Source organism: Helianthus annuus, chromosome 11 (assembly GCF_002127325.2).
Source record: "Helianthus annuus cultivar XRQ/B chromosome 11, HanXRQr2.0-SUNRISE, whole genome shotgun sequence".
Classification (NCBI taxonomy): domain Eukaryota; kingdom Viridiplantae; phylum Streptophyta; class Magnoliopsida; order Asterales; family Asteraceae; genus Helianthus; species Helianthus annuus.
The window spans coordinates 90,536,411-90,562,475 of NC_035443.2; the positions used below are offsets into that span (position 1 = coordinate 90,536,411).

General features: G+C 43.1%; 1 protein-coding gene across 1 annotated transcript; it reads left to right on the plus strand.

The window, feature by feature from the left end:
* The first annotated feature begins 8,693 nt into the window (after window positions 1-8,693).
* On the plus strand, window positions 8,694-10,121 carry LOC110888488. Its single transcript, XM_022136012.1, has 2 exons — window positions 8,694-9,585; window positions 9,703-10,121. The coding sequence occupies exons 1-2, from the start codon at window positions 8,694-8,696 to the stop codon at window positions 10,119-10,121; spliced, it is 1,311 nt and encodes a 436-aa protein (XP_021991704.1).
* Window positions 10,122-26,065: the final 15,944 nt, after the last annotated feature.

Sequence of the window (26,065 nt, forward strand, 5' to 3'; positions counted from 1 at the left end):
GTTAAACTGCCATGATTATACGTGTATGCTATGATCGTTACTTGTGTACAATACGTGTAGAACATACGTGCACTACTTGAATACAAACCTAACTTGTATGGTAACCATGGTAGGATGTGGTTGACCACCATATAGCTTAATTGAACTTTTCTGTGTATCTGCCGAGCAAAACCAAGATGAGTTCACACTCTTACCAAGGCATGGGATTCCCAGGGTCGGGAATGGGTTGGAAGATTTCTTGTACTTAAGTTATTATCGGGATTACGTACTATGGGCCTCGGGAGAGGAGGGGATATTGATAGATACTGCTAGACTAGTGATACAAATACTTCTCTTCGCACACACGCCGGGAATGGCTGCGATAATAGAACTAGTCTTCGCACACATGCCTAGAATGGCTGCGAACTATACACTAAACTTCGCACACATGCCGGGTGGGCTGCGATACAAATATACCTAGTCTAGAATACTTGGGAAACTCCCACTAATCTTCGCACACATGTCTAGAGGGCTGCGATACAAATGCATACGATATATGGTTTACGAAACGAACATACGCTTTACCATTGTATCACAAACACTGAATAACCAACTGTGAACTCGCTCAACTAGTTGTTGACTCTCTGTTACGTGCCTTGCAGGACCTTAGGTATACATGGAGCTTGCACGGGAGGCGCAGTCGTTGTGGGCATGGATCATGGACGTTTTGATAAACACTTATGACAGTTGAAAAGTTAATAATTACGTTGGATTTTATACTATGCTTCCGCTACTTAAACTATGTTATTTGAACACCTTTCATATTATGGGTTGATATACGCTTACGTTTATTATTACTTATTATGTTCGATATGATTTGTGGCTTGATCCTGGTCATGTCACGCCTCCAAGCGGTGGTACTCCGCGTGTGGAATTTGGGGGTGTGACAGATTGGTATCAGAACTATTGGTTATAGAGAACTTGGTTTTAATAAGGGAGAAACGTTTTTATTAAAATCGGACTATAACCAGAACAGTGCTCTCAACGATCCACAACGACGCTTCGCTCCACGTGCAAGACTCAACATCCTAGGTAATATGGTTTATGTTTATATTGCCTACTTGCTAGATTACATAGAACTTTGCTCAGGTTATGCTTAGATACACATAACTACTATTGCTTGAGAACACTTGTGTGCTTACTCTCTTCTGTCATCGTACTTTTCGCGAACCTCTCTCTTACCTATGTTATCTTTGCTATGAAGATCATGTCTGGACGTATTAACATGACTCAAGCCCAGTTGACTCATTAACGAACAAGTTGCTGCGACACTTGCAGCCGCACAGGCAGGAGGTATATCCTGCAGTTGTAACTCACACTAGGATCTTTAGATCCTACACTTTTAGACCAACTCTTGTGTTTAACTTTGTCCTATTCGTACACAATAGGTCAACACGCACCGCCACCTGTTTGCACTTTCAAGAACTTTATGGACTGTCGTCCTAGTACGTTTAGTGGCACTGAAGGAGCAGTGGGACTCCTCCATTGGTTTGAGAAGCTCGAGTCGGTGTTTGAAATGTGTGAATTCCCTGAGGCTCGCAGGGTGAAATACGCCACTGGTACTCTGGAAGGAATTGCGCTGACTTGGTGGAACGCGCAAGTTCAGATTTTAGGGCTGGCAGCTGCTAACGCCACCCCTTGGAACGATTTTAAGGAACTGATCAAGCGAGAATACTGCACACGTGATGACATCCACAAGTTGGAGGTGGAACTCTATCATCTGAAAATGACGGGGTCGGAAATTGAAGCTTATACGAAACGGTAAAACGAGCTGGCCATCTTGTGTCCAACCATGGTGGACCCTCCAATCAAGCGCATTGAGTTGTATCTCAAGGGTCTAGCATCAGAAATTCAGAGCCATGTGACATCGGCTAACCTCGACAATATCCAAGACATTCAGCGTCTTGCTCATCGCCTCACGGATCAGGCAGTGGAACAGAACAAGCTGCCAAAACGTATCAGCGCAACTACTACCGCTACCACTTCTGCTACTCCTGCTACTCCTAATGACAACAAGCGAAAATGGGATGGGGATTCCAGCAAGGGTTCAGCTACCGTTCAGTCTCAAGCACAGCAGCAACGCAAGAATAGTGATTACCAGAGCCCGGGTCAGCAAACTTTTGGTGGTCAGGGGCAGGGTGGATATCGAGGAATTCACCCACTATGTAACAGGTGCAACAGACACCACAGTGGTCAGTGCCGCAAAGGCCGCTGTCAGAGATGTCTCAAGATAGGGCACGAAGCTAAAGATTGCAGGAGCTCACGACCTGCGAATCAGAACCAACAACAACCACCAGCGCCTCAAAACCAGCAGCAGCAGCAACAGCGAGGCAACAGGGGATGCTTTCAGTGTGGTGCTGAAGGCCATTTCAAGCGGGATTGCCCCCAGTTAAACCAGAATCGCAACAACAATAACAATCAGGGCAATGGGAACAAAAACAGTGGAAACAATAATGGTAATGAAGCTAGGGGACGTGCATTTGTGCTGGGGCAGGGAGAAGCAAGGAATGATCCCAACGTAGTCATGGGTAAGTTTCTTCTCGACGACTTTTATGTTACTCTATTGTTTGATTCGGGTGCGGATACAAGTTATATGTCACTAAAAGTTAGCCAAATGTTAAAACGTGCACCAACTCCCTTAAACACCAAGCATGTCGTAGAGTTAGCTAACGGTAAAAGTCTAGAAGCCACACACATAGTTCAGGGTTGTAATCTTATCCTCGCTGGTCAGACTTTCTCGATCGACCTCATTCCCATAGTTTTGGGTAGTTTCGACATCGTCATTGGAATGGACTGGTTATCCCAACAGCGCGCAGAGATCTTATGTAAGGAGAAGATCGTTCGTATTCCTCGTTCTGGTAAAGAACCTCTCGTGATTCAAGGCGACAAGAGTGGTGCTGTGGTAGGCATCATCTCCTTTCTAAAGGCTCAGAAGTGTTTGTGTAAGGGCCACACTGCCATTCTGGCACTTGTTACCGATGCATCAGCAAAAGAAAAGAAATTGGAAGATATTCCAGTTGTACGCGACTTTCCTCAGGTGTTCCCTGAAGATTTACCTGGTCTACCGCCTCATCGCCAGGTCGAATTCCAGATCGAACTAGATCCAGGAGCAGCACCCATAGCTCGAGCACCCTATCGCTTAGCTCCATCAGAGTTGGAAGAACTCTCTGCACAGCTACAAGAACTCTTAGATAAGGGATTTATCCGACCTAGCTCTTCGCCTTAGGGAGCTCTAGTGTTATTTGTGAAAAAGAAGGACGGTACCTTCCGCATGTGCATTGTTACCGTGAACTGAACAAGGTGACAGTGAAGAACCGCTATCCTCTTCCACGTATTGATGACTTATTCGATCAGTTGCAAGGGTCAAGCTACTACTCCAAGATAGACTTGAGGTCAGGTTATCATCAGCTGAGAGTCTGGGATGAGGACGTCTCCAAAACAGCATTCAGGACACGCTACGGCCATTACGAGTTTCTAGTCATGCCATTCGGTCTAACGAACGTGCCCGCAGTCTTTATGGATCTTATGAACAGGGTGTGCAAACCCTACTTTGACAAGTTTGTGATTGTTTTCATTGACGACATCCTGATCTACTCCAAGAGTCAGGAGGAACACGAGCAGCATTTACGACTTATCTTGGAACTCCTTCGAAAGGAACAACTGTACGCCAAGTTTTCAAAATGCGACTTCTGGCTTCGTGAAGTCCACTTTCTAGGCCACGTGGTAAACAAGGATGGGATCCATGTTGATCCATCCAAGGTAGATTCGATCAGGAACTGGCCTGCACCGCGTACACCAACGGAAATACGCCAATTCTTGGGTTTGGCAGGTTACTACAGGCGATTCATAAAAGATTTCTCAAAGATTGCACAGCCGCTTACGCTACTGACACAGAAGGGTGTCACTTACCGTTGGGGTAATTCTCAGGAAACCGTTTTTCAGCACCTAAAGGATAGGCTCTGCAGCGCACCTATTCTTTCATTGCCAGAGAGCACGGACGATTTTGTGGTCTATTGTGACGCATCGATACAGGGGCTTGGTTGTGTATTGATGCAACGGGATAAAGTTATTGCTTACGCTTCGCGCCAACTCAAGGTTCACAAACGGAACTACACGACGCACGATTTAGAGCTGGGAGCTGTTGTTTTCGCGCTCAAGATATGGCGACACTACCTGTACGATACCAAGTGCACTATCTACACCGATCACAGGAGTCTCGAGCATATCTTCAAGCAGAAGGAATTAAACATGCGTCAACGACGATGGGTTGAACTACTGAATGACTACGAATGTGCCATCAAGTACCATCCAGGCAAAGCCAATGTTGTGGCTGATGCCCTCAGTCGAAAAGACACTCTACCTAGATGCGTGCGAGCACTACAGCTTACTATTCAGTCTGGTCTTCCTGCACAGATACGAGATGCTCAGGTAGAAGCATTGAAACCAGAAAACGTAAGGGCTGAAGCCTTACGTGGCTCAAGGCAATGATTAGAACAGAAGGAAGACGGCGCCTACTACGTAACGGGGCGTATTTGGGTCCCACATTATGGAAACTTACGTGAGCTGGTAATGGACGAAGCTCATAAGTCTCGCTACTCGGTACATCCTGGTTCAGATAAGATGTACCACGACATCAGGACTACGTATTGGTGGCCTAGCATGAAGGCCCACATAGCAACTTACGTTGGCAAGTATTTGACTTGTGCGAGAGTCAAGACGGAATATCAGAAACCATTAGGCCTGCTTCAGCAACCCAAGATACCACAATGGAAATGGGAGGAAATTTCCATGGACTTTGTTACTGGCCTGCCTAGATCCCAGCGTGGGAACGATACTATTTGGGTGATCATGGATCGACTCACAAAGTCTGCTCACTTCTTGGCAATCAAAGAAACAGACAAGTTCTCCACATTAGCAGACATCTACTTGAAGGAAGTGGTCTCGAGGCACGGGGTGCCCACCTCTATCATTTCGGATCGCGATGCACGATTTACTTCGGAACTATGGCAAGCGATGCACAAATCTTTTGGCTCTCGATTAGACATGAGCACAGCTTATCACCCTCAGACGGATGGGCAGTCTGAGCGCACGATCCAAACCCTAGAAGACATGCTTCGAGCATGTGTTATTGATTTCGGCAACAGCTGGGAAAAGCATCTCCCTTTAGTGGAGTTTTCATACAATAACAGTTACCACACCAGCATTCAAGCCGCTCCATTCGAGGCATTGTACAGACGCAAATTCCGGTCACCTCTCTGTTGGGCAGAGGTAGGGGATAGTCAAATCACATGACCAGAAATGGTAGTTGACGCTACTGAACGGATTGCACAGATACGGCAACGCATGGCGGCGGCTCGTGACCGTCAGAAAAGTTACGCTAATAAGCGTAGGAAACCACTCGAATTCCAAGTTGGGGATCGAGTGCTACTCAAGGTTTCGCCCTGGAAAGGTGTAGTTCGTTTTGGCAAATGAGGAAAACTCAATCCGCGGTATGTTGGACCATTAGAGATCATAGAAAGAATAGGCAAGGTGGCCTACAAACTGAACCTGCCAGCAGAACTCGGTGCAGTTCACAACGTCTTTCACGTGTCGAATCTGAAGAAGTGTCTGTCAGATGAGACCCTCATAGTTCCTCTGAAGGAACTCACTATCGACGAACAGTTACATTTCATCGAGGAACCAGTCGAAATCACAGACCGGGATGTCAAGGTCCTCAAGAACACGAGAATCCCTCTTGTTCGAGTTCGTTGGAACTCCCGTCGTGGCCCAGAGTTCACCTGGGAACGAGAAGATCAAATAAAAGAAAAGTACCCCCAATTGTTCGCGAATAGTACAACCACTACTGAGGCTGAAGCTACCACGGAATTTCGGGACGAAATTCCAGATCAACGGGGGGAGGATGTGACACCCCAGGAAAACCAGTAAACGATACAACTTACCTAGCTTCCTCAGTGAGTACGTACCAAATTTCGGGACGAAATTTCTTTCAAGTTGGGGATAATGTGACAACTCGTATTTTTGAACCATCTCTTGTATTACGTGTTAACCTGTATGAACTCTATGTGATTACGTGATTCAAGGTTTTAAGGGAATGCTATGTGTTATGTGAACTTGATTGATTAAATGAATGCGTTTTGATTATGCATGTATAATAAACCTAGTCGCACATCATGGTCCGATCGCACAAGCTCTTGGGCCGTACACTCTATCCTTGCTACCCACCTCTCTCGGCCCAACATATCTTGTTTCGAAGGGCAGCCCGTTAAGGAGCTCGGCCCACTTTTGTGTGCATAGAGGAACCATTAGGGGGTTTAGTCTCTCATTACTTACAAACATAGGAAATCACACAAACCCTAAGCTCTCTCTCTCTCTCACCCTTGTGCGACGGCAAGCATCCTCCTTCTACCGAAGCTTTTGCGATTCGGATAAATCTTTGCCCTTGTCTCTAACCGGTTAGTGTTACATCATTGTTTGGTTTTGGTTATGTTTGATGTTTGTTGATCGAGTAACTAGGTGTTATATGATGTTGATGTTAATGTGTTATACTTGTAAATGCATGATGAGCAAGTCTATTAGATTACTATAAAATAGTGATGAATACTTTAAAGTTGATATGGAACCGAATGGATATAAGATCATCGGCCGTATGTATGCATATGATCGTTGTTTATGTAATCAAATTGGAATGATTAGGGTTGCATAATAGATATTGAAATCACTGATTCGGAGGATTCGTTGATTGCAGTTCTTGAGTTGATTATGATTAGGGTTGTATGTTTATGCATAATTGCTGAATGAATTGTTGTTTTGATCTGTTGTGAAACTGCCAAACTTGTTAGCAATTGTCACGGAATGATTGATGCTGTAAATTAGGAAGTTTGTTACATTCCCGATCTCGACACAGGTTGCGAGTCGAGAACCCTTAGTCTCGACTCGAGACCGCACCTCACACAAAAAAACAGCACAACTCGAGACCATGGTGGCGGGTCTGGTTGCGACTCGAGACCGACTAGTCTCGACTAGTACATGATGACTCGAGACCTTCTTAGTCTCGACTCGAGATCTCTAGGCCAACAACTCGAGACCGCCTAGTCTCGACTCGAGATCTCTAGTCTCGACTCGAGACCACGAACACATGCACACTGATTTGGACTTGCACACTGTTACGGGCCCAAGTAATTGGGCCGCACTGTTGGGCTTTGTTTGTTTACGTGATGATACTGTTGAACTTGTGCTGTTGTTGAACTGCCATGATTATACGTGTATGCTATGATCGTTACTTGTGTAAAATACGTGTAGAACATACGTGCACTACTTGAATACGAACCTAACTTGTATGGTAACCATGGTAGGACGTGGTTGACCACCATATAGCTTAATTGAACTTTTCTGTGTATTTGCCGAGCAAAACCAAGGTGAGTTCACACTCTTACCAAGGCATGGGATTCCCAGGGTCGGGAATGGGTTGGAAGATTTCTTGTACTTAAGTTATTATTGGGATTACGTACTATGGGCCTCGGGAGAGGAGGGGATATTGATAGATACTGCTAGACTAGTGATACAAATACTTCTCTTCGCACACACGCCGGGAATGGCTGCGATAATAGAACTAATCTTCGCACACATGCCTAGAATGGCTGCGAACTATACACTAAACTTCGCACACATGCCGGGTGGGCTGCGATACAAATATACCTAGTCTAGAATACTTGGGAAACTCCCACTAATCTTCGCACACATGCCTAGAGGGCTGCGATACAAATGCATACGATATATGGTTTAGGAAACGAACATACGCTTTACCATTCTATCACAAACACTGAATAACCAACTGTGAACTCGCTCAACTAGTTGTTGACTCTCTGTTACGTGCCTTGCAGGACCTTAGGTATACATGGAGCTTGCACGGGAGGCGCAGTTGTTGTGGGCATGGATCGTGGACGTTTTGATAAACACTTATGACAGTTGAAAACTTAATAATTACGTTGGATTTTATACTATGCTTCCGCTACTTAAACTATGTTATTTGAACACCTTTCATATTGTGGGTTGATATACGCTTACGTTTATTATTACTTATTATGTTCGATATGATTGTTGGCTTGATCCTGGTCATGTCACGCCTCCAAGCGGTGGTACTCCGCGTGTGGAATTTGGGGGTGTGACAGTCAGGTCGCCTAGCAAAATGGGCAATCGAGTTAGGGGGCCACAATATTCTCTACAGGCCGCGCCCAGCCATTAAAGGTCAAGTTCTAGCGGACTTCATCACAGAAGTCCTAGAGGATAAAATTAAAGATTGTGAAGTTGTGGATACTCCCATTATGGATACATCAGACGGATTGTGGTTGCTATACACTGATGGGGCCTCAAATGAAGATTGCGTAGGAGCCAAATTGCGCCTTGTTAGCCCTGAGAAACATGAATTTACATACGCCATCAAGTTGGATTTCAAGAATATCAACAATGAGGCGGAATATGAAGCATTCTTGGCAGGCCTGCGCCTCGCCATCAAGATGGGAGCCCAAAACTTACAAGCTCATGTTGACTCATTACTCATATCAAGACAAATCAACGGGTTGTATGATGCGAAATTTGAAGTTATGGCTTTGTACTTGGACTAGGCGAAAGAATTGCTTCAACAATTCAAGTCATACATGGTAGTTCATATCAATCGCTCAGAGAACAAACCAGCAGACGCCTTGAGCAAGCTCGCTTCAACGTCTTTTCAACATCTCGCCAAGGATGTAAGAATTGAAGTACTCAAAAACCCGTCGGTTTTGCTGCGACAAGTGGATGTGATCGAGATAGGGCAACCATCTTGGATGACCCCTATCATCCAGTACTTGAAAGAAGGAATACTCCCTGAAAACAAAGCGGAAGCTAGAAAGATACAGAACAAGGCTTTGTTCTATGAGATGAACGGTGGAATATTGTACCGAAGATCCTTCTTGGGGCCACTTTTGCGCTGTGTGGACCCCCAAGATGCAAGTTACTTAATCAGGGAGATTCATGAAGGAATCTGCGGCATCCATGCGGGCCCGCGCATGGTTGTTGCGAAGATAATGAACGCTGGATATTACTGGCCAGGGATGCACGTTGACGCCCTAAAGGAATTGCACAAATGCGACTCCTGTCAAAGGAACGCTCCGAAAACCCTGCGCCCAAAAAACGATTCCATCCCTGTGTCCATTGCCTGGCCCTTCCAGCAGTGGGGGATTGATATGGTGGGACCCTTCCCTGAAGCTCCTGGAGCTATGAAGTTCATAATTGTTGCCGTGGATTATTTCACAAAATGGGTGGAGGCCAAAGCACTCGCCTCAACTACTGCAATGATGGTGCGCATGTTCATTTGGGAACACATCATTTGTAGCTTTGGTCTCCCACTCAATATCGTAACAGACAATGGCACGAATTTTGCTTCTGAAGATCTCCAAAAATGGATGAAGGAGATTAATATTGAGCACACTTTCTCTTCCGTTGCGCACCCTCAAGGCAACGGCCAAGTAGAAAGTGTCAATAAGAGTATCGTCGAAGGGATAAAAGCCCGTCTGGGCACGAAGAGAAGAGGCTGGGTAGATGAGCTCCCGAGCATCCTGTGGGCTCATCGAACCATGCCGAAGACAAGCACTGGCAAAACCCCCTTTAGCATGGTCTATGACTCAGAGGCGGTTATCCCAGCTGAAATTGGCCTACCCTCGCCGCGCTTGACAGCAGTCAACACAATTGATAACGAGGCAGAGCGCCGTCTTAACTTGGACTTACTCGAAGAAAGGCGCGAAATAGCGAGAATCAAAGAAGCCAAGTACAAGACACAGCTAGAGAGGTACTATAATGCAAGAGTGCGCATTTGTACCTTCACTCCAGGAGAATACGTCTTCAGAGACGATGAAGCCTCCAATGCAGAACGCCCTGGGAAGCTAGCACCCAAGTGGGAAGGCCCATACTTGGTACATGAAGTGCTAGGAAAAGGGGCATACAAGCTGCGCACACTGGATGGATACATCATCCCGCGCACGTGGAACGCGCAACAACTACGCAACTTAACCAAAGTTTCTAACAACAATGAAATAATTGTAACTTGACAAAGGGAAACCAAACATAAACGTCATATTCAACAAGCGCAACCGCGCAATAGTTACATAGATACAAAACATCATCGGTTCAATTCAAAATAAGCGCGCCTGCGCAATGAGTTACATTTAACATCTAAAAAGAAAATTACAAGGCACAAAGCCTGTCAACGCTACCTACTCATAACCGTCACCACCATCATCATCGTCATGCTTATCATCATCGTCATGCTTATCACCATCACCATCACCATCGCCATTGCCATCACCATCACCATTATTTCTAGCTGGTTCTTCATCAGACAACTCCACGGTCTCTGGAGGGTCAAGAATCTGCTTTAAGCGTTGGCACCAGTCGTCATGCTCCAGTGCCTTTGCGACCAAATCCATCACAGGCAGTGATAGATGGTCATAAGTGTTGGTGCACTACATCTGTTGATTTCGTCTAGGATTGTCTAGGATCATGTCTATCATTACATTGTATAGTTTAGGGCTAGAAATACGAGAAAATACATGATTGGACTAATAGGTTCGCTGATAAGTCAAAGAGGTTCGCTTTTAGGGTTATAGATGAGAGGTCCGCTTTTGTGTCATCAGTGAGATTCGCTTTTATGGTCACTGGTCACAAAAGCGAACCAGATGCCCTATATATAGATGTCTCATGAGCGGATCTGTAACGAACGTGTTGATTTCCGCACCGAAGCTCTGCCGGTGTGACGTTTGAACTGTAAAAGCTGTTATATCAATAAATCAAGCAGTTAGAGTGAAGTGTGTGCTATTTCTACCTTTGTTTCTTATTATTCCGCATCTGAAACACGGGAGATTACCTCTGAACGACTCGTATAGGTCGGCGTACGATCCTACAATTGGTATCAGAGCCAAGGAGGAGGTTATCTGCAGAATATAGCTGATTTTCGACATTTCTTCTTACTTCTACACATTCTTTTCTTGATTCGGGAAGTTTTCACGGTCAGAATTGATTCAAAAGCTCACAGATTGTGTATTATCAATCAAAGGCAAACCCTTGAAAGTTTCAAGCAAAAATAAGGACGAGAAATGGGTCAAAACAGCTTCGTTTTGAGATTCGCTTTTAAGGACAGTTGAGAGGTCCGCTCCAAGGTGCTGTCTGGTCCGCTTTTAAGTACATTTTGAGACTTGGTCCGCTTGAGAGATCCGCTCGAAAGAAAATTTTCTGGTCCGCTTAAGAGATCCGCTTGAAAGACAATTTTCTGGTCCGCTTGGGAGATTCGCTCGAAGGGTCCGCTCGAGAGGTTGCTGTCTGGTCCGCTCGAAAGACTGTTTTTCTGGTCCGCTCGAATTGACCATTACCGGTTCGCTTTTGTGAACATTGCTGGTCCGCTTCTGTGACACTTGTCTGGTCCGCTTTTGTGTTCAAGTTTGGTTCACTTATAAGTCATTTGTCTTGGATATCGTGTCATCATGGATACTGAGTTCTACAATGCGTTTGCAACATCGTCATCACCAGCTGCGATTGCTCAAGCCATGAATCTAGAAAACGAAACGGGAACCACCCAGAAACCCCCGAAATTGATGAGTATCGAAGAATACTACGGGTGGAAGGATAGATTTGAAAACTGGGTTCAAGCAAATCAACTTAGATCATGGGAATGTATCTTGAAGAAGTATGTGTTACCGAGAACGGAGGTGAATGTTATCAAACAGATATCCGAATTCACAGATCAAGAACATGCAATGTACAGAGCGGAGAAAATGATGATCAGTTTATTGCAACAAGCGATTAAAGAAGATATATTCATTCTGTTAGAACACGACAAAACTGCTAAGTCAATATGGGATGCTCTTAAAGTCAAATTCGAGGGAAGTGAGAGTATGATTAAAAGCAAAAAGGCATTGCCTAAGAAAGAGTTTGATCTTTTTAGCAGCCTACCAGGAGAGGATACTAAGAAGCTGATTGAGAGATACTGTCACTTAGTGAGATCATTGACAATGATTGGTGTTGACAAAAGTCATGAAGAGTATGTGGATAAGTTGGCTGATGCGTTACCTCAGAAGGAGTGGGGAACGTATTTGATGATATTGAAAAACACGGGTGTTTATGACGGACTGACAGTTGGACAGTTTATCGAAAAATTAGAGGCTCAGAATCTGGAACAGCAAAAGATCATTAGGATGAATAGTCCGAGTGGTCAACAAGATGTGAAAATGTACTATAGGGGTAGCAGTCCAGCCACTGAGTCTGAGAGAAGTCCGAAAATTCAGACAGCATTCAGTGCTGGTGATTCTTCTGACAAAGCTGATCAGGGTTCAAACAATAGTAGCAGCGGGTTTTCATCATTTCCAAGTGTAAATCCTAAAGAGACAAACACAAGTTTTCAGTATCAGAGTACAAAAACAGGAAATGGATATGTGATTCAATGCAACATAGCTCTCAATCTTCCAGAAGTTCAAAGCTTCTCTGAAGACACTGCAAAAGACCACATGGCACTTCTGGGTTCTGTGTTGTTATCCTATGAAGGGCTTGTTGCTGGTCGGATCGGAAATCCTATGCTTACAAAGGAGGATTACAATCAGATAGACGCCGAAGAAATGGAACTCATGGATATTAAATGGTGTCTTGCAAGTGTTCTTCGACGTGCTGACAAGTTCAAAACAATTACCGGGAGAAATGACTTTCTTGATGCTCATGTATCTACTTTAGGTTTTGATAAATCTAAAGTTACTTGTTTTCGGTGCAGGGAGAAAGGCCATTTCAAGCGGGAGTGCAAGGGGAGAGAAGCTAGCGGAGCACAGAATCCATTTGGAAAAGATGATTACTACCGCAAAGCTATCTATCAACAAGTTGGTCAATCTCAAGAACCACAGACGGCTAATGGGAGAAAGATTGAAGATCCCAAGAGAGCATGTTTGGTAGATTTCAGCAGGAGTGATTACATATCATCTGAAGGCAAAGCAGCACGCATAATCGATCAAGATGATGAGAAACTACCAGAAGGTTTTAGTTGGGATATGTTTGTGGATGAGAAGGGAGAGTTTAAAGCTTTCATTGCCAAGATCGTCCGAGAGCCAGATCTATTTGCTACTTGGATGAAATCTATCGGGGAGAATGTGGCAAGTGAAGATGGAAAGTCTGTGTCATCTGATGAAAATTCAGAAAGTACCGATGAACTTTCTGAAAGATCTGGAGATATTTCAGAGGGTTCAGATGAGAGTTTATCGAGTTCTGATGAGAGTGTACAAAATGAGATTGTTTCAGAAAAGGAAGTTGTATTTGATCAAACACCGTCTGATTCTAGTGTATCAGATGCTGATTCTGAAAAATCTGTAGAGTTTGATCAATCACCGGTTGACAAAACCAGTGATGATGAAGAAGAAAAATATGTAAATGTTGCTGAATCTCATCTTTCTCCTAAAAATTTTCATGTTTATTTTGCAGATCGCATGGAGAAACTAAAGGAGAAAAGAGCTGCTCGAGAACAACAGAAAGAATCTGAAGATGATGTTCAGAATGTTAAAAGTGTTGCTGAAAAAATTACCGAGGTTGAGAAAGAAGAAGAAAAGGTGATCGGAGTAGAAAAGGTGATTGAAGTTGTGAAAACAATCGAGGTTGAGAAGATTGTTGAAGTCGTCAAGCCTTCTGAGAAGTGTTTGGAAGCTTGCAAGGAATGTGCAGCAAAAGACGACATTATAGCTGAGTACGAGAAGAAGAAGGAGCAGTTACTGTTCAACCTCAATTATGTGAAAGAATTATACGATGTCTTGAACAAAACAGTAACGGGTCTCCAAACTACAAACTCAGAAAGAGAACAGGCACTGACAATGATGAATGCAACTTTGATGTCAAAACAAAAAGCGATCAATTTCTTCATTGAAGAGAGTGCCAAATGGAAGCAAGAGTTGGAAACTGAAAAGATCGAAAATGAGAGAATTAGGCGGTTATTGTTAAGCTATTCTACTTCTGATTATCTCATTGATCGTGTTTACCCAACTGTTGCAGGATTGGAAGGTTTTCAAGACGAGAAGCCAAAGAAGAAGAAAGACTGTGGTAAGAAACCGACTGTTAGCTATAACAAGTGTCCGCCTCCAATTTGGGATGGGTATTCTCCTAGGAAACCAAACGAGGAGCAACTTGAGAAAGTAGTCAATATAAAGTTAAAAACCGACACAACTGACGTTTTACCAGATAACATTGATGTCACGTTTACCTCATCCGATACCGATCATGAGTCTGAGTTAATTAAAAAGGTGGTCGATCAGGTGTTGGATACTGATGAGGAGTCCGAGTCGAAATCTGAGTCTGGAGGGTCAAATTCATCAGTCAACAGTCCAAATTCATCGGTCAAACGGTCTTATAGTTTAGATTTTTTGTTATCAAAGTCAAATTTGAATGATGAAACATTCAAAGTTGTTTATACTTTGAATGGTTCTGACAAATTATATTACAACAAAGATTTTCCAATAATGAGTATTAAAACAGAATCCATTAACAAAACTTTCAAACTAATAGAGATTAACATTCCTGAATTGAAAGTTTTAAAAAAATTTGAAAAACCCAAAAAGTATACTTCTAGAGTTCAACAACGTCTAAACAAGAAAAAGGGTTACAATTCTGGTTCGGGTTTTCAAAAGAAACCTAACCAAAATCGTAGCTACAAAAAGAAAGGTTTAGGCTTTGTGCCACCAGAAAATTATAAAAATGATAAAAATTCTAAAACAAAAACAGAATTTGTGTCAGGTGGAAGCTCAGATGAAGAACAGAAGAAACCATTCTGGAGACAGTCAAACTAAGAGTTTCTTGCTGAGCGAAAGAAGAATGGAACTGAAGTGTTTTATCAAAGGGAGACTCGTACCTGTTACAGATGCAATGAAATTGGTCACATTGCATGGAATTGTTCTGCAAATGCAAAAACAAAACAGGGAGTTTCTCAGAAACTAAAAGAAAAAGTTGTTGATGTTGAACCACCAACCGATAGACTTAAATGTTTTGAAAATTCTAAATATGAGGTTGGTGAGTGTTCGGAAAAGAATTTTTACAAAAAGAAAGAAAAAGACAACCAAGTGTGGGTTGTTAAAAAGGTTGATGTGAATGTCGGCGATGAATCTGGTTCCACAAAGCCAGAAGAGCCACAAGTTGAGAAGAAAATTTTAGTGAATGATGAAGAGTTTCCGTCACTAAAATTTGAGGAAGTTAAGAAGAAAATTGGAAAAACTGAGATTTCAAATCAGTTTTACAAAGAAAAAGATGATTTTGATGTCGAGAAGACATTCAATGGGAATGTTAAAAAGATTTTTGGAAAGATGTTGAGTGGGAGAGCAAAGGGGGTCAAAGATTTTTACGCCACGAAAAAGGCTACATACAACCCTACTGCTCAAGAATTGAAATCCATCAAGTCTGAAAAGACTTGGATGGAAGTTTGTTTCCCATGATAGTCGAAGGACTACGCCGGAGATCCCAAGTTTATTTCGTGGATCAGGAATCGGCATCTTTCTAGTGTTTGAATAGTTTGTTTGAAAGAATTTGAATAGTGTTTTGGATTTTACAGGTTGAAGGACTACGCCGGAGTTTCCAGGTTGGTAAGTGCGAAGCAGGAATCGGCATCCTGATTGGTAAAATGGTGATGTAGACGTAACATTCCTACAAGTGGTATTGTGTGTTTTTACAATTGGTTTAGAGTTGCTTGATTGCAAATGGTAAATCAGGGACATTAAGTTGTACTTGATTTACTACATATGGGTAAAAGATAGACAAGATGATGAACCACATCCCCGTACTTAAAAATGATAAATCTACAAGTGGTTTTTATCAACAAAAACCCATTTTCCGGAAAAGTCATTTCGATTAAAAACAAACTTAAGTGTTTTGAAATCTAAATGAGAAAATTGTTTGTGATAGGGGGAGTTCTGATTGTTTATGCCAAGTGAATGGCGAATTGATGTGATTCGATGTCAGTTGTTAGTTTCTGTACAGTTTGTTTTGCATTTTATGTTTCAATTGGGTCAGAGTCTAGTTGTTTTCAAATTTTCTTTTGAAATGTGTTTGCATTTTAGGGGGAGTAGGGAAATTTCAGAAAATCCAAAAACATTTAAAAATTTGAAAAAGCCAAAAACATGATAAAAATCAAAAATGAGTTTCGTTGTGAAAAGAGGAAATGATAGTACATCAGTAGGCTGTCACAACATGCTAAAGAAATGTAAAGATAAAATGTGATAAACAATCTCACTGAGGACGTGCCAGTAGGTTTTTACACATTTAGTAAATTGTGACGAGATATAAACTAAATTTCAAACTTGCTTTTTCTGTGGGTTAACACAAACTTGGATATATAGGTAACCCCTGAAATCTTGTTTGAAAGGTCCCTTATTCTGAGATACTAGGTCTTTATGCTCAGTGATATCTGGGGTATTATCCCGGGACTTCTGCTGTATGGAAGTACTGACCTAGTCCCCGGATAATGCTTTTCGCAAAAGCTTGAAACATAGCTTCGCCCTCAGCATGCTGATGAAACAATAAAATTGATAGTCGCTGCTGTTGAAATAAAAAGATCCTCTAAAGGGGACCCACCAAAAGTCGAGCCGTCATCTCTCTGCTGAACGGAAGTTCTGACCTGAGCTCTCACGGTTTCGCATCTACCCCTATACAGATATCAGCTGTGGTATACTCACCTGTAAGACTGAATATTGGGATCTGGATACGGGAGTATATTCAAGTAGTGGGACACACGGATAAGTTTAAGTTCTTAAGACATTAATATCGTATCTCGGATCAATTGAACTTTGTGTGAAAATTTCAGTGGATCAATACACTGACAATCTAGGTGAATTGTTTAGAACTGAAAATGAAATCAAGCTTAACGGTGTTAGTGACATATCTCATAAACTGATATGATCCTCTTACACGAACTCACAAAAATATTGTATGTAAATATTTTCTTTACTGCATTACAGGGTTCTTTATTTCAAAATCCAAAAAGATTTCCAGTGTGTTTTAGCATAAATTTTAAAAAGTCAAAAAGATTTTCGACAACTGATGTTAAATAGCTGTTTTTCAAAATTCCAAGTGCTAAACATGATGAGCAGTATTTGAGGGGGAGTGTTTGTGTGAAATTAAATGTTTTCATAATATAACCTTTCATGTGGTTTATCAGAATTTGGATTTGGTTTTGGTTTGAGAGGGAGTCTGTGTTGGTGCACAGTTACATGTAAGTGTTGGTGCACGTAAAAGTGATAAAATTAGAAAATTTATTTCTGGGTTAAGAATGTGCAGGAAAGCCAGGTTTCGATTTTGGATCTGAAGATAGAGTGTCAGATTTCAATTCCTAAAGACCTCTGTTGGAGCCAGATTGATCGATCCTGAAAGCTTATGAAGAGTCCAGACAAAGATCCTGAAGAATAAAGAAATGCCAGTAAATCGAGAGGGGGAGTCTGAAGATAGAGAGAAAGAAAAGCCCAGAGACTGATCAAGACTGAAGATATGCAGTCACAGTTTTGGTGCTCAATAGTCGACTCCATCAACATCTGAGGGGGAGTCTGTTGGTGCACTACATCTGTTGATTTCGTCTAGGATTGTCTAGGATCATGTCTATCATTACATTGTATAGTTTAGGGCTAGAAATACGAGAAAATACATGATTGGACTAATAGGTTCGCTGATAAGTCAAAGAGGTTCGCTTTTAGGGTTATAGATGAGAGGTCCGCTTTTGTGTCATCAGTGAGATTCGCTTTTATGGTCACTGGTCACAAAAGCGAACCAGATGCCCTATATATAGATTTCTCATGAGCGGATCTGCAACGAACGTGTTGATTTCCGCACCGAAGCTCTTCCGGTGTGACGTTTGAACTGTAAAAGCTGTTATATCAATAAATCAAGCAGTTAGAGTGAAGTGTGTGCTATTTCTACCTTTGTTTCTTATTATTCCACATCTGAAACACGGGAGATTACCTCTGAACGACTCGTATAGGTCGGCGTACGATCCTACAATAAGCCTTTTCAGCGCGGGCTAATGCAGCATCAGCCTGATCGGTCACTGAGCAATGACTAACATCGAACTCTTGTCCTATTGCCTCTTCAACATGCTGCGCATACTCTAGATAACCTCCACGGTGACCAACCGCGCGTGAGGCATCTATGAGAGCAGCAGCAGCTCCATCCAGTTCTCCAGCATTCAGGATAGAGTTGGCAATCTACAGCAAAGACAATGGATAAGAAATAGGTTTTAACAAATAAAGCCTAAGTTAAGAAGAGAACCATACCAGAACTACTCCTCTGCCATGCATCCACTCAGCCTCGGCAACCAGCGTGTCAACGATGCCTTGAGCCTCAGAGTAATTGTTTTGCGCTACATTGAGGGCAGATGTACTTATGTCTCGCGCCTCCTCAGCTTTCTGCTTGGCCTCCTCAGCAGTGGCAGCTTTCACTCGTCCGGCCTCAAGATCGATTTCTAGGGACTCACTTTTGTCGGTTTTCTCTTGCAAACGACGTTTCAACTCTGCAATTTCAACGTCCTTAGCCACCAGGTCCTTGTCCTTACTGGATACCTGCGTTTTCAGCTCAGCCTGCAGAGAGAAAGACAGACTTAGATAATTTCACAAGCAAAAAAGCATAAAGGGAAGAAGGGTTAACACTGATCAGACCTCAACGCGTTCCTTATAGGTTCGCTCATCTTCAATCTTCCCTTTCAATTCAGTAACTTGAGCTTCAAGATCTGTGATTTTAGAGCGCGCAACATACATACGTTGATTGTCTTTTTGATATATCTTCTTCCACTCTGCGCGCTCCTTCGCTAAAAGATCTTCAACTCGAAGCTTACCCCTAAGGCCTTCACGACCCCACTCCTCTGATTTCTTATCAGAATCAAACTTAGCTTTCTCTTCAGCAAAGGCAGCTTTAGCCTTCTCATACTCCTTAACCTGCTTCAACAGGCGCTCATGATATTTTTCCCACTCAGCCCGCTCTTTAACCATCGTGCGCCACTCACGCACGATCTGGTGGTTGACGGCGCGAGTGTTGGCTTCTCCAACTACATACGCATGATACAAGCTGTCATGAGTTCACGCCCTTTGCCGGTTAACTTCCCCTGGAGGGAAGGAGTTCAAGAACCAGTCGCGGCAGGGTGCGAACTCCAGGAAGGTATCCTTCTACTTCAAACCCCATGGAGCTCGGTGGGGAGCATCGCCGCGAGCCTCCTCTGTGTAGGTTTTATAATAAATATCGCCCACAGTGTCATTAGGGCCGATGGGAGACTATGGTATAGACCCTCCAGCGCCACCAGAGCTCGCGCCACCTGCAACAGCAGTTTTTTCCTTGTTAATAGCAGAACCTGATCCCCCAGTAGTAGAAGTTACTTGAACAGTACGAACGGGGGCATCAGCCTGCGCAGGCTTAGTCGGCTTCTCAACCTCAGGTCCTTTCCTTTTCTCATGAAGGGGCTGGTCAAACCCCGTGATATGGACGACCTCCAGACCCTGCGTTTTTTCATGTGCAGTTGTAGCAGCAGGCCCGGTCTCCTTGGGATCATCAACAACAGGCTTTCCAGAAGCCTTCTTTTCTCCCCCTCCTCTTTCTCAGCAGCCTTGTCAACAGGCTTCTCAGCAGCCTTCTTTTTCTCCTTCTCAGCCTCCAACCCAGCGGTCTTGAAAGGCTTGATTGTAACCTTGGTCTTTTTCAGCGCAGGCTCTTGAGGGTCTTTGAGAACAACACCCTTCTTTTCAGGGGTCTTCTTTTTGGCCTTTGTAGAAACCAAGTGTTAACAAGAAGTGGCAACAAAGAACAAGGTAGTCAAGAAACTAACCGGGAGAAAATTTATATAGAGCGCGGAGGTTGCTCTGCTTCCCGATTACGGGAGCTCCACCAGCCTTCTGCGCCACAGAGGCACCAGCTGTGGTCTCCCTACTCCTTTTCCTGCTTATCAACTTCTCAGCAGGCTCTTCTTCTTCTGCCTCCTCCTCTTCATCTTCATCTATAGCGATGGAAGAAGGGGTAGCGCCAGCATCAGGGTTCCATGAACCCGCGCTCCCTGAGCTCTTTGAACCACCGGCTCCGGTTTTCTTCTCGCCTATACGCGATTAACCTTCGAGTGAGTCACTAGTAATAACGTAATCCTCTAAGTTACTCTGACGAAGGCGTAGAATACCTTTATCAGCAGCACCGGCAGTCGCGCGACTACTTCCACCTTTTTGGCTGGTCACATCAGCGTCGATAGTATTGATCTTTTTCTTCTTGGACTTTTTCTTCTTCTCCTCTGGGTCAATCCCGAGGTCGCGCAACACACCTGCAAAGATGTTATACCAGGAACTTAGCTCCCCATTTGAAGACCCCACAGACTCCTCGCTGGAAAGATAGACAATCTCTTTCCCAACAGAAGTTATAGTGCGCAAAGGCCGGGGGTTAGGTATATGCGCACCTTCGGTTGCAGTAGGTGGATTGGCAAAAGCTCCAACAACTGGATACATAAAGTGACCTCTAATCTCTTCATACCAATATTGCTCTCCTGCTTCCAGCGGGCGCACGCCCATGGACCCACCAAAGGTGGGGAAGACAGCTTGCCAAAGATGCGCTTCTACAATCGAAATCGTTAAGTTAAGCACAGAAAAAGTACAAAAAAAAAAAAACAGAAGCAAAGAAGTAATTAACCTCTATCTTGAAACTTCAAAATTGGAACTTCTTTGCTCTCCATCGGCCACTGATCACTCATCCGCGCCGCTACCAGAACGTTTTAACCAAAAACTCGATTAGGTGTAGGAGTGAGCTTCACATACCAACCCTCCTTCTTGGGAATCGCCAGCTCCTCCTTCTCGATCACTTCCGGCGGATGGAAGGTCATTGCAATCGGCATCACCTCCTCGCGAATGAAGAAGAACTTCTGTTTCCAGTCATGGAAACTCTTGGGTGGATTCAACAACATCTTCTTAGCAGCTCACCGATTACCGAAGGAATAGAACCCCATGTTCCTGATGAGCTGATAGAATACCTGGAATTTCTCCATTGTGGGCTCTATATCATGGGCCCGGCATAAAAACTCAAAATGTCTCACCCTAACCATGCCGGGTGGGCTCATTTGTGAAATATGAAACCCATAATACTGAAGTATATGGGCCATGAAGTTCGTCGCCGGCAAACGGAAGTTGACCTGTAAAAAGAAGTCCTCAAAGAGGGTAATATACCCCGGCGGTGCATCGGCGGCCGTCTGATTCTGGCCGGGGTATTGGGCATCCCACTCCGGTGGAAACCGGAAGCCCCTTGTGATCTGTTCGAACAACCCTAGGTCCCATTTCAGGACACGAAGTGGACCTTCTTCACCAGGGTTTTCTTCTTGAGGATTTTCTTCAGCCATGGAGATTTAAGAGAAACTTAGGAATCTTCTGGTAAAATATTAATATTTGAATATCTGCACTTGAGGATCTGCTACTGCTCCGTTGAAGGTGAGAAGATTCAAAGAGGGTTTGAAGACGAATAGAGAGGAAATATAACAACCGAAGGGAAGATTGTGATTTATTCTCTCCTACCATCGGCTATATATACTCATCGCATTTAATGCGATGGGTAAACATGCCGGATTCACCGTGCGCGTATCCAATCAGAGGACGCCACGTAAGGCAGGATTCTCGGGGTGACGGTTACCACGCACGCGTGGGCCTCACTCGCCTGACGGAAAGCCGAACCGTCAGGGACAACTTGATGAAAGCCGTGTCAGCAGTCAACTCAAACGTCGCCATCAACGACATTTACACCAACTTGTCAGAATTCAAAATTCGAGGGTTTTCCCGCCCAAAATTACTACAAACTCCATGCAGAAGTTACTCAGGCCGCGCAGCTCTGATGATTACTCAAGCCTGCGCACCTACCCCCAAAAGCGGTGAATCCTCATCAGCCAAATCCGGTAGCCGCGCCGTAGTAACTGGGAAGCAATTACACGCGCGCGCCTACCAAGATCAATCAAGCATTTTTCATAACTAGCACTTTCCTTTTTTCTAAGTCCAGAGCTCCAACCACTTACTTCGTGCATGGTGCAACACTGGACTATGGGGACTTGAAGGGGTATGGTCCCAAAAAGCTACGCAGACCTTCCGACAGGTCGCGCGGGGACCATACTTCTGATTTAACAAGCTGTTCAATCTCAGACTCGCGCGGGCTACTTCACCAAATACTGACCTCGTGCGAGGTCCAAACAAGAAAGAACACCGACTTCAACACTTACCATTCTGAATAAGAGCCTTCAACACCTATAATCCTACGCGGGCTACTTACGTGCTCAACAAGGGTAGCGCAGGGCTAAAGCGCAAGGCCAATTCAGAAGGTGCAAGTGGCAGAACAAAAGAGCCAATCAGCGTCCTCCAGGATATGCTCAATCGTGCTCCACGATCGTCTGACGTGCAGGAGACAGAGAGTACACAAGGACGCCTACGTGGCACCAATCAAGGGGCGACGACACCTGCCCCACGATCTCCACTAACCTGCTGATGGCAGAGGGACAACAAGGCCGACAACAGGACATAACAATCAATGACTTAAGCAAGTTAATCAATAAAGCGCAGCGGAAAATGAAAGAGTAATCAACAATAAACGAAACCTGTTAGGATCCGGTTACATATGAATAGGAGTACAGTGGTAAGATTATCTAACTACTAATGAGAAAGATATACCTCGGTTAATAACTAATCGGTTGACACACCAATGTTCAACAAACATGTGCTAGTTACACGAACTAATGGAACACGGGTATAACCCCGGGTAGCGGCGAAGGTGGTCGGTGGTATTAGCGCGACGACGGTGACCGGCGGTATTGGCGGCGCGGCTGCGGCGGTGGCCGGTTATGAGTGTTTTTAAGAGTTCTCTTGTGCAAAATATTCAATCCTAAACCCAACTCAATACATCTCTATATAGCGTATGGAGATCCATGCATGTTTGCCAAGTGACGGACATGCACATAGAAGTTGGACAAGTGGTTAGAAGAACATGCATGCGCGACAAGTGGTGAGATGAGCATGCATGCGCGATAAGTGGTGATGCAAGTGTGCATGCGCGACCAGTGGCGAGATGCAAGTGTGCATGTGCGATAAGTGGCGAGATGCAAGTGTGCATGTCTCACTCGGTCCATGTACCCGTCTCTCAGTTAATACCAGCAACAAATTTATTAATTAAGATAAACAAATTATTATTAATAACGAGTATTAATAATATAAACATGATCATGGTCATATATATAATTATGATCCGTTTCGTACATGTAACACCCCAAAATATGCTATTCATTTACTTATGCTACTTAAAGTGTATAACTTGTAAGAATTAACCAAGTTAAAAGAATGTGATATTAGTTAATAAGAAAGTAAGTTAGTGTGGTAATTATCAACACTTATAACCATTGGGGCTGAATTTGTAATGGTGACAAAAGTTTTATTACTACTAGAAAATTTACAAAACACCAACACACTGGTGGTGTTGGGGATCGATCAGAAGCAAAGACCAAGGGGAAACCCTAGTTTCCAAGGATTCTCAAGATTAGGAAGGAATTGAGAGCCCAAATCAATGCTAGAACTCGAATTTTCAACCATCTAAGCTTGAACATTAATAGGTAAGTCGAAAATCCTGTTTTGGTGAGTGATGAGAAGTGGGTCTTTAACCCAAACGTGAAATTAGGTGCAATTCTTATGCAAATGTAAGTTAGGAACTCATAATAGATTGATAATTATGCTTCATTTCGATTATTGAAAGGGTTAGGGTTTATACCCATTTGTTGTAAGACCTTCATGAACATGATGATTTCTATAATATGCTTACAATTGTGATTTGATGCATGATCATGTATGTGATAGATAAATTAGATGAGTTAGCATAAAATGAAAGAAAAGATGTGAATTTAATCGATTTTTGCTACACTAGGAAGTAAACAAAGAAAAATCCATGCTATGAGTACTTGTACATTATGCTTGTAAATATAATGCCCACCAAGTGTTTGATAAAATGCATAAGAGATGATTGATTATATGTGTAGTATGAAAAGAAAATGCTGAAATGATTTGAATTTGACTAAGTAAGCAAACGAATGTTATAATGTAGGCGTGAAGGAAGAAAGCGCTAACACTAGTAGGGGGGAAGGTGTACACGACCGAGGTATGTTCCGTTGCATATGAAAGTTTACTTTTATTTGTTAATAATTATATTGAACAATTTTTGTTATAATGTTTATACTATGTTGTAGTGATTACGGTGCTAGTAATTGAATAGCAAATCCCTTGCGGATTTGTTTATGCTAACGAAGAATTATGCTATGTTATGCTAGTCGACCGGTTCTAGTGAACAAGTCGGTCAAGAATAAGCTTCCATCCGTTTTGAACGGGTGGTTTTGAATGCTATGATAAATGCTAGAAGCTTAATCCGTTATGCGGATAGAAAGAAGAATTTATGTTGAAAGCAAATAACCCAATTAAACGGGTTGAATACGTATGCTTAACTCTCATTGAGAGTGTTTATGCCAAACCCAAGTACTTAGGTAGTCGAGTGCGTAAGAAAGATGAAAGCTTATATACGGATGGAACTAAAACGAAGGAGTTATAATTTAACAAGTATGATGACTAACTTTTAAAAATTTGTTGTTAAATGTAGGTACATCCTCGACTTAGGCGTATGGACGGCTTGAAACGTGCACACTTGGTTTACGCCCGCCTCACGCTTCCGTTATAAATTATTTTGAAATGGGTTAAGTTTTGGTCATATGAATTTAAACCTATGTTGTATATTAATATCTTTGTCGTTGGGTAAAAACTTAGTAGTTGAAGTCATGTCGTGTCTAATGTGAATTTTATCCGTTTTGGGTTTTGTCAAGAATGTAAAACGTTGAAGTTTATTGTGAAATACAGGTTGTTAATGGTTTCAAACGAATAGGTCATGCCGAAATTTCCAAATTTTTTCCATATACACTATGCTAGTTAATTAGGTAAGGTTATGGGGCGTAACAAGTTGGTATCAGAGCCTAGGTTTGAGGGATTCGAGCTGGAGTAATAGCGCTTGAACTCAAACCAATGGCTCGCTCGAAAGTGTGCTCGTTCTAAGATCGCCAACGAGGTAAAAATTTAAGTTTCGGTAACCGCAAGTATGCATAGTAAGCTTATAATGTAAATATTGATGATAAGTATTTGTGTAAGTGGTAAGGGAAGGCGAAAAGATGAATTCTAGGAACCATACGGCTGGAAACGGACCCGAAAAAGAGTAAAATGCTTAAAATTAAAAGCAGTAGCGTTTCAGCATTTCGACAAGCCATCGCCGACGCCGTCATTGTGCGTCGCCGACGCCCCCAAATGGCCGACGGCCTAACTCGCTGTCTACGGGCTTTTTCAGCCGACGGACGTTTACAGTAGCCGTCGCCGACGGACCTTCCGGCCGTCGCCGACGCCACACACAAATCTCAGATATTGTTTTGTTTTATTTTTCGTATTTTGAGTCTCCGAATTGTCCAAAGACCTATTAAACGCTCATGTAAGGGCCATATAAGGCCTAATAAGATATGTGAGACCACACGTAGTGGTTACAATGGAAGGAAAATTGTAAAAGATGAAAGTAAGGTGCCAAAAGACACGAACGAATGATAAAGTCTAGAATATAAGAATGTTAATATAGTAAAGTCGGACTAATGAATTATGATGTACTGAAAGCTTGTTGTAATGATGAATGTAAATGCTATTTTATAGATGGCTGATGCAAGAAACGCTAACGAAGATGATGACACGGCTCGTCAAGAAGTATTTAACAATAGGGTCGCAGAGGTAGCGGAAGAGGTTATGCAAGCTAATCTTCCACGATTAGCTCAAGAAGTAGAGAGTCGGGTGTTGGGAGTTGTTGATGCCATGATGGCAAGTAAAATCGAAGAGTTGAAAGAATTAATTGAAGGATCTAAAGGTAAAGGCAAAGAACAACGATGCACATATAAAGATTTCATGGCATGTAACCTACCACGTACGATGGTAAAATCGATCCAATAATG

Bases quoted from the DNA above. Each gene is read 5' to 3' on its own strand.
- LOC110888488 (XM_022136012.1), top strand. From the start codon at position 8,694: ATGGTAGTTCATATCAATCGCTCAGAGAACAAACCAGCAGACGCCTTG. The intron at 9,586-9,702 runs GTCTGGGCACGA...TCTATGACTCAG, and splicing joins CGTCGAAGGGATAAAAGCCC to AGGCGGTTATCCCAGCTGAA.